Genomic DNA, 9,776 nt, shown 5'->3' with positions numbered 1-9,776 from the left:
TACAAGTATGTGCAGTTGTGATAGAGGGCTTTCTGATTCAAATATAAAAATTTCAGAAGCAAGCCAGCAAGAGAAGCAGGAGGATTTTTATGCTCGTTTCTAATAGCTCAATGGGCAAATGGTATGGTTATGTACAAATGGTACTGGTTAACATTTGAGCATTTTGGTTCACAATTTTTTGTTGTTTTCATAGTTTTAAATGCTATTTTGGGAAAGATTCGGAGGAGAAATCTATGCCCCAGCAAAGATAAAAGATTGGTCTTCACTGAATCACCTAAAAAAGAGACAAAAATCCCACTGTTAAGACTGAGATGCAAACGATTTAGGGAAAGAAATGTATAGGTAAGAATTAATTAATTTTCTTACTCTCCCTGAAACTGGAGATACCCAAATAGTCCTTAATTCCAGGTTTGTGAGGAGGGTCTCTTGCTGGTCATGGAGGGAGACATAGCTTCCCCTCTAAGGATTCTTTCTGTAGGTTAGTCATTCCAGGTGCCATGCTGACTGGGTCTTGCTGTGGGAGTTTGTTGATCTTTTGTTTTTCTAGATTCCAGCTAAGAAAGCATTCAAAAATATCTTCTGAATTACTTACTCTCCAAAATACTTACTATCTACTTAAAACATCCTAGTTTTTACCCAAGTCCGTTTGAACAGAAGCTATACTGTTATGCTGTAGCTGTATTAATGCTATTTTATGTCAGTTGTTACAGAACTTGATATTTCATAATAGGCTGTTTTCCTGAATTATTGCAGACAGCCAAAACTCAGTGATTATTTTGGGGGGCTGGCCTATGGAGGTGCCATGTTGTGTTAATTTAACAGTTTAGCCCAACTTTCATAGGCATAATTAGATTTCACCTTTGATTATTTTATTAAACTGTACACATACAGAAGTTGTAAAACTTGCAGTAATTATAATGCTGTAAGTTACGTAAGCTAATTTTCAAGTCAGTTCTTTTTCTAATATTTGATGTTACACCATAAAACAAATCTGTTGACTGAACCATGCAGAATATAATGTATTAATTAATGATCCAGTTAGATTATACTACTTTTTGATTTATACATTGTATGCTACGCAAAAAAAAATGTGTAATGAAATATAAACAAGTGCTTCAACTGCTGTGCCATTTTATTTTTCCTAATACCTCAGCTGTTTCTACAGTGTCCAGTAAGTAGTAAATATACAATGGTTATTCTATGGTTAAAAAAAGTAACTGAAAATGACATCTTGATACTATGTCCATGTTTCTCATGAGTCATTTCTGCTCCATTTTAGAAGAAAGTTGTTTTATATAACTGTTTGCACTAAGACATCAACATACGGTTGTCATGGAAGAGCAAGCTGTTTTGTTCCACATAGTATGTCATCAAGAAAAATCCTTCTTGCTTGTTGCATTGTAAATGATACTGTGGATTTTTTGATCTGTGGATGATCTTTCAGTACAGGCATTTAAAATGGCTTTTGTTAAACTGCAATCTGAGCAATTTTGGTGTAAAATCATTGAGAGAAAATAAATACAAAACAATGTAGTGACACCTAAATCACTCTTCATAGCACACTTTTTAGAAATGTTTTCATTTGTACTATAAATGTTACTGTTGTCTAATCTTGTATTGTCAGTCTGAATTCCACTTTTCCTTCAAATGGGTCATGAATATTATCTGAGATGATTCCAGTTCCAACAATTCTGCACACTATGTTAACTTCTGTATTCTTTGGAATGTTGAGAAATCTCACTGCTACCAAAGGGTTGGTATAGGTGGGCTAGGATGAAAGAAAAAGGAGGTCTTAAAACTTTTCTTAAAAAATTATGCTGTCAATTTAGAAATACATCTTGTACATTTAATTTCTGTTAAATTCACACAATTTTACAGAAAAAACTTGAAGGAAAAATGAGAGTTTAGAAATGTATACCTGTGCTTTCTTTCCATAATAAGGGAAGTAGTGAAGGTTAAAGGTACCATTGACTGGATAGTATTGAACTTCAAGTGGGCTGGAATCATCATCCTGTTTTTGAAGAAAAGAGGATTATTAGCAATATAACTGTAAACTTTGCCCGGAATGTTGTTGATACTGAAACCCATATAGTATTCACTGAAGTCCCAGTTCAGTGGTCCACTGCTTGTCAGCACAGCACTTAAGAACATGCCTAACATTTTATGCCCCAGTTAAATTAATTCTATAGACTCAGCTCTCGTTAATAAATCAGTAGATATCTAGTTGTAAAGATAAAGTCTCAAATATCATGATAATTTAACTAATTTAACTAGTGCCTGGATTTCTGCCTACATCATCAGAGAGTCCATAACAATTGCTTTGAGTAGTGAATTCCCTACTCATTTCAATGAATACTAGCTCAGATGCCAGTGATTATATTTAAAGAGCAATATATTTAATTATTTTATCAAAATGCATAAGGGAAATAGTTTTTATGAAGAGCTTTAATATCTGATATTTAATATGTATACTCCCTTAAATAAATATTTACAAGCACAGTTTTTAAATGACCAAATCTCATATAATTAAAATTTTTAAATGTGAAGAGACCTCTGTCAACCCAGAGTTCCTGGGTTTTAGATGTTATTTTAGTAAAAATAGACCTTCCATTTTCAAAAGTATATGTGGTAAAAGGTAAGATGGCAGCAATAGCAAAAAATTGAGACAAATAATTTCCACTACTGTAATATCTGCAATATCTGAACAGTTTCCAAATGACTTTAAAAAACTTCCCTTTTTGACTGTTTTTGGTGCAGAAAGAGGTGTATAGCTCAGAATACCTCAAATGAAAGAACAATTAGACATTGCAATGAGTTATAAATTCACTGTTTTGTTAAATCAAGTTAACAGTCATTTATTTGTCTTAAAAGATAAAGAGAAATCACAGTTTACATGCGTTAGAGCTGCACTACTTAGATACTTTGAAATATAAGCTCTGGAGACTTACTTTATTCGTGCAGTTTACCCTTGGTGCAGTGCCATTGCCAGGGAGAAAATGGATAATCTGAAATACCAAAAAGTTCATGTTGTTCAGCTATTTACTTGTTATTTAAAATTGACAAAGCAATACGTTTAGATTTACATGCTGCTTTATCTGAAACTCAGTAAGAATTATGAAACTTAGGTCACTTACTTTTATGTAAGCATAAAAAACCTTGCCATAAAACATCATATGGCAATATGCAACACTATTCTGTTACTTCACAGGGGCTAACTGATTCAATTGTGTATGTTCATCACAGTAATTTTCAGTGAGCAGAAGCTTATTAATGCACCTTATTAAAACTTGCTCCCTCCAATGTCCTAACATCTCATCACTGGCTTGGGCTACCCATTGCAGATACAAAATAGCAGAATCTGTATCTCTGTGAGCAAGGAAGGACGTAATCCTCAGTGGGGACTGTAAGGCAGGCTTTTCTCATTGCTGAGCCTTGAGGTGGTAGAAGGTCTGAAAAAGGCCTTGCTGGTGAATGCAGCAGCTTTCTGAAAAGAGTCTGTTCTTTACCTGCCAAAGCCAGGCATCTAAGCTTTCACTCCTGGAAGCTGGCCCTTGAAGCTTGCTAAGTAGCAGCAATCACTAATGACTACAGTGCAAGTCAGAAGCCCAAAAATTAAACAATTCTTCACAGGTGACCAGAAAAATTAACTTTCTTTATCCTATACTTAAACTGAATCAAAAAGCCTGGAATCTTAATGGGCCATTCCCTGAAAAGGAAAACAAAAAACTAGTTTTGTGGTCTTCATACATTGATACATTGTAAAAAAACAGAACAAAATAACCTGAAGTTCTCTTCCATGCCCCTCCCCCCAATATTTTCTTATTTAAAATGATCAAGCCTTGTGTTCCTAGTTTCAGCTGGAGGCTTTCTTGAAATCTGGAGAATGAGTCCATGAGCTATCAAGAATATTATACTGTTCCAATTGGAGGTGTATGTAAGAAACTCAGGTTAAGAAAGAAGGATCTTGACATTTCAGCAAAAAGTGTATTTTTTTCCCTTAGGGGTTTTGTCAGGTGCTTAAAGTTAAGTTGATGTTAACAAAAAGCAAATGAAAAATGCAGTTGTGAACAATCTTTTTAAAACCTGTTTTCCTGTTAATTGCTCAAGTTTCATTTTCTTGGCATTTGTGATATCATAATCATACTGATTCTCTAATAAATATTTGGGTCTTCACAGAAATGGACAATACCTGAAGTACTGAAGCAAGTCAGAATGTACATTCTAAAGCAATATACCATATATTATGCCCTAAAATATATACTTTTTTTCTGCTTATTTTATCAAACAGCTAACAGATCATGCTTTTTCAGCATGTTGGATTGGTACTTACCCTGTTCATTTTTATAATAAAGCATGGCTTTCCTTCTGGAAATCCAAAATTGGGATCTGTCAGGCCTGAACAGTTTTCAAGCATGTCTGCTGTGAACTTGCAGGAGAATTTTGTTTTATTTGGACCAAGGAATGATTTCTGGAAGAAGTATGTCTCACTTGAGCAGTTGATGTTATTACGTTGTGCAGTTGTATTGTATGCTGTACATGTAACAACAAGGAAAAAACTTAATTTCTCTACCAGTTTTGTGTCCTTGAAACATTTCACTGTGAAATTCTAGTTCCTGATACCATTTACAAGTTCTTGTTTCTGATGGATAGAATGGTGTCAGATAGTATTAGAAGGTTAAGTTACATTGTTTATAAACCTACTTTCAAATGGAATTATGGTTGACTGTATATATTAATAATTCAAAGTAAAATTAATACCAGGAATGTTATAATTATTCTAAAAATAAGCATTATAAATGCCAGGAATACAAAATTATAGTTCAACTGACAATAAATACAAATATTTAACTGCTATGGTACAGTTACATCACCAACACAGCTTTGAATGCCCCCTATAATAACACCATGGCATGGTGTTCACTTTATGGTTTCTCTCTGTGCCGGATCCAGTAAAAGACTTGGGTACTTAACAAATGGCGTCTATAATGTCTATATCATAGACACCTCTACCCCAAGGTGGAATGCAAAATCCAGAGCCATTAGTGTTTTGAGCCTTTCTGGAGATCAGCCCTCTGGGGATATAATTGCTGCTCCAGCTAGATTCTGGATCTAAATAGGGCCTACCTGCTCAGCATGGTAGATTTGAGCATGTGCAGAAGATGGAACTGGAGGACCTGGGAAGATTTTAGGACAAGAAGTGAGTATAGGTGCCTCCAGGGGTACATGGTTGCTTTGTAGGGATTTTTTGGATTCCAGTTTTTTTATTTGTGGGCCTAAAATCCATCTAAGTCCTCTTTTAGGATCTGACCCACTGTTTTTAGGACCATTTCTGATGAAAAGTGATGTGAAAAGGATCTTTATTTTTTAAGCAACACATTTCCCATGAACTTGATTAATAAATTAATCAACAGGTTTACTTGTTAATTTTCAAAAAAGATAATACTCAAAGTATATACTCATATAGTAAATGTTTTATAATTTTGGGAGGATACACTGTGTTTTTTATACAACCCCCCGCCCCCCCTCAAAGTTGCATCTCTGCTTGAAGTGCAAAACTCAATTCAGCCTTCACAAGAGAGCTGTAACTGGTGCTTCCTTAATGTTATGCTTGAATAAATATGAACTATATTTTTTTCTCTCACCTGAAAGAAAAGTGTGAAGTGCAGTTACAAGTCTTCCCCAGGAGTGTGTGTCACTAATATTATAATGAATGTCCAGATCTTCATCTGCATAAATGTCTGGCCGTAATGTCACACCTTTATGAAAGAAAGAAAAGAAAAACCATCCTTGCACTGATTATTTGCCAGCAAGCTTTTCACTTGCTAGATATGAAGAGAGGAAAATTGACCATTTGCTTACAAACAAGTCATATCATTTGAGGGTGGGCGGATATAATTTAGAGTAGTGTTCTATAGCTAAAAGCGGTGGGTTTTCTTTTCCTTTGCTTAAAAATGGTAATTAGGAGAAGCCTTAGATTGGATATTTTGGTATTAACTTGTTGAACACCTGTTTTTCCCAGGTGTTAAACACGTTTTGCCTTTTCCCACTCTCTTCCATTTTTCTCTTGGTTGATTTCCAGCTGTTTTTTGTTTGTGAGCAGACCTATGCTGGACGCAAGCAGGGGTGTCCATATTAACCTAGGTACTTCTACCCCTACTTACTCAATTTCTGACCCTGCGGATTCTAAGAGGTTGGGGTAATGCAGTGATGGGTGACCCTATCTGCACGTGAAAGGGCAGAGATCAGACTGTGGAGAATATCTTCCATACATGGTTTTCATGTGCATACTCAGGCACTAGTACTTTAATAGTTGAAGCCAAAATGTTCAGAGAAGTATAAAAGTAAATGCAGATTTTTCAACCTTGGATTTTCTTTTCATCTGTGTTTAACTTTTGGACTACAGTTGGAGCATGTTTTTGCTTTACCCAAGTCAGTTCTACCAATCTCCATCTCCCATTGCCCCATTAGTTGTGAGAATACTTCCAGTGCCAATCAATTTAAGTAAACTACTGTGTTGTTATACAAAACAATGTGATTTTGATAGTTTGGCCATATGATGTGAAACTGACAGAATTATAACAGTACCTGGCGATCTTAATTGATCTTGATAGTCCGGTGTATATGGATTTATTGTTCTCATTAAGGAATATAGGGAAAGTGCAAACAGCCCAGTTATCACCACATAGAAGGCCATGTAGTACAAAATGATCCACACTGCAAAGGAAATGTATGATTTAGAATATATAGTTAAAGTGAATTCTGCATATAAGCATTCCACAGCAACATTGTTTTGCCATCATTCCCCACCACCACCTTTGTAAATACTGTCATAGCCAAAGACAGGAAAGTAGAGTGGCAAAATAATGAATGAGTCACCTATTTCTACATGGCCTCAATTGTTACTGGGCACTTTGCCAATAACAAAATATTAAAATTTCAAATTGATTTAAAATTAAAATTCAAAATAAAACCCTTTTGATTAAATAAAATTTGACACACTGTATCTCAGAAAAATGTCTTGCAGTCAAATTCTGGTATCTCATGAAAGGGGTAAGGAAAGGAGAGATTAGAATACGTGGGAAGAATGAAAAGTCGTCTTAACGTTAGTAAGAGTTGGGCCTCTGACTGTAGACCATATAATTATATCGCATGTTATTATTAAAAGATCTGGCTCTGGGTGGATGAATAGACATCAGTGTGCTGGGATAAAATGGCAAATATGCTAATCAAATAGGAGTTCAAAAATAATTTTAGAGAGGAAAATTATATTTCCAGATATTTGGACTAGAAATGATTTTCTCATTCTTCTGACCTGGTCTTGAAGAGTTAAAAAACACACTGGGAGTGCATTGTTCATGCTGTTTTCATGGGCTTTAGATATAGAAGCCAGTAGAAACTTTGTCATTGACTAAAGTGGGAGCAGGATTGAGTCCTTAGTCCTTTCAGTTTTTCTCATAAATCAGTTCTACTAACTCCTTAATATTTCTGGTTGCTGTTCATTGTGCTCACTCCAGTTTTCAGTGATTGTCTTTCCTTGCCTTGTTTTAATTCATTTTTAAATCCATTCATTTTATCCTGACAGTTGTTTAGACATTTTAACTATGGCAATAAAACCCTTGTATTTGTGAAGCATCATTGAAATACCAAATCTCTTCGTTCTATAATTCCACAGTCAGAAACATTTCAGGAAATTAATGTGGGCTGTAACAAAATATTTCACTGACCTGCAAAGATGAATCATAACTATGTAATAAAAATCAGTCATCTGTAAAATTGGTAATCATAAAAAATCCAACATTTATATGTTATTTCAGTCATTTAAAAATATGTAGTTTTCTAACAATACCACAAAAAAGAAAAGATTCTTGTTTTTGTAGATGAACACAAACACATACCCCACTTAATCAAGGTTCTTCCCATAAACTGCTTTGTTTCTGGATTCCACATAAAACGGCTGAAATCTTCCATCCGTTGGCTGCAGGTTTTTTTTTCATTAAAAGTTGCCATTTTCTTAGAAAAATCTGGTCCCACGTCCCAAAGAAGTCCCTTAGAAATCAAGAAATTAAACTGATATCCAAATGGCTGTTCAAGAAAAATACTTCGGTCTTTATACCTTTTTACCCTGAAGGTCAATCAGATTGCATCCAATATCAGTGAAACCACAAGCAATTATCAACCCAATTCAGATATTGTCTTTTATGTCATTATTGACAATGTACTATGTTCAGACTGGCAAGGAAAAATTTCTTGCTATCAAATGTCCTTCTACTTTCTAATACCTCAATCTGTGGAGTTACGCATTTTGCTCACCACCTTCAGAGCCTGTGATATATTCAGTGTGATAGCTGTTATCAAGACAGATAAAGTTAAGAAAGACTGTTCCCCTGGTGTTTTTTTTAAATAATCTACAACCACCTGATCAAGTTCCTCCTGTGGGCCCACAGGGAGTAAGTAATTGCAGATTTGGTGAAGTATCCAATATTCAGTTTGCCCATTTTCACAACCAGAAAGGAAATTTGGGATTACTTTTTCTCTACTATCTACTGGAGGCTCTATTCTAGTGCACTATCTCAAGTAACAAGGCTGCATCTGATCCATTTTATATCCCTGCCTCTTTCTCACCACCACAACTAAATGAAGACTGGATCCAGCAGGAAAGCATGATTATGATAAAAGGCAGTTTTGTTGTATATGTGGGCAAGGAAGTAGGTTCAGATGCCATGGGTTTACCTTAACTTTAGCATTCCTGACTTCTGATTATTTTGCTTTACAACCTGGAGCTCTGTTGCTGCAAATGTGTATGCTTAACTTTACATGTTGTGAGCAGTCCAACTGGAATAAATCAATTATGGTCCCAAAAGTCTCTGTAGGATCAGAGCCTAAGTGTTCTTGTTTTCTATGGGGGGGGTATGTATTTTTGTTTTATTTATGTATTTTTTTATGTAAATGTTGAACTTCGTATACACAGAAAATAGGAGTGGGTTATGGTAACTTCTAGCATATGTTATTAGGCAACGTATCAAACACATCAGGTAAGAACATTGGATGAACAGACAAAAGCCAAGAAATACATTCTCTGTACAAGGAATCACCAGGAATTATTCTTCTGTGCTTGATTTAGCAAAGAACTACTTGCACAATTAGCTCTGTGCATGTAAATTATTTAACTGTTTACATAAATGACCACATGTAGCCCCTTGTGCATAGAATTGACCAGTACATACCAAAATCATAATTCTGTTGACAAAGTGGATGGCTAATTGCTAGGGCCCTACCAAATTCACAGTGGAAGTAGAGTGCATGGTGGCTCCTTTAATCTTGCATGTTTCCCTGCATGCACCTCGCCCCTGGACCTCCCCCCTCCAAACTGCTGATTAGCAGAGGACCCTGCCACTCCCCCCTGATCAGCAGGGAAGTTAAAACCGCTGTTTTAAACATGGCATCATTTTTGCCTTCCCACCAGTCAGCAGCAAACAGCAGAGCTGCCCGGGGTCCCTCAGCCAATCAGTGGCAGGAGGCAAAAATGGCATCATATTTAAAACCGCAGTTTTTGCCTCCCCACTGATCAGGAGCAAGCCGCAAGCAGGGACACTCCACCAATCAACCAAGGGAGTGCAGGGGAACCTGCAAGGTTAAAGGAGCCACAGCACATCCCACTTCCACCATGAATTCGGTAGGTGCCTACTAGTAATTATATATGCACTTTCCACACAGCATTGTGCGCATAAATTGCAGACTTTCCAAGTATTATTAGAAAAGGGAGAACTGTTCATGAG

General features: G+C 35.9%; 1 protein-coding gene across 1 annotated transcript; it reads right to left on the bottom strand.

Annotated features, from left to right (window-relative positions):
* Positions 1 to 1,320: 1,320 nt before the first annotated feature.
* Positions 1,321 to 8,111, bottom strand: ATP4B (ATPase H+/K+ transporting subunit beta). Its single transcript, XM_006272462.3, is given in 7 exon segments — positions 1,321 to 1,768; positions 1,919 to 2,047; positions 2,949 to 3,005; positions 4,331 to 4,530; positions 5,643 to 5,756; positions 6,586 to 6,714; positions 7,896 to 8,111. Coding segments are annotated over 7 exon segments (903 nt in total). The 5' UTR covers positions 8,008 to 8,111; the 3' UTR covers positions 1,321 to 1,606.
* Positions 8,112 to 9,776: the final 1,665 nt, after the last annotated feature.

This window comes from Alligator mississippiensis, chromosome 1 (assembly GCF_030867095.1).
Source record: "Alligator mississippiensis isolate rAllMis1 chromosome 1, rAllMis1, whole genome shotgun sequence".
NCBI classification, from domain to species: domain Eukaryota; kingdom Metazoa; phylum Chordata; order Crocodylia; family Alligatoridae; genus Alligator; species Alligator mississippiensis.
The sequence above is the reverse complement of the archived record's forward strand: the minus strand, read 5'-3'. Positions and strand labels throughout refer to the sequence as shown.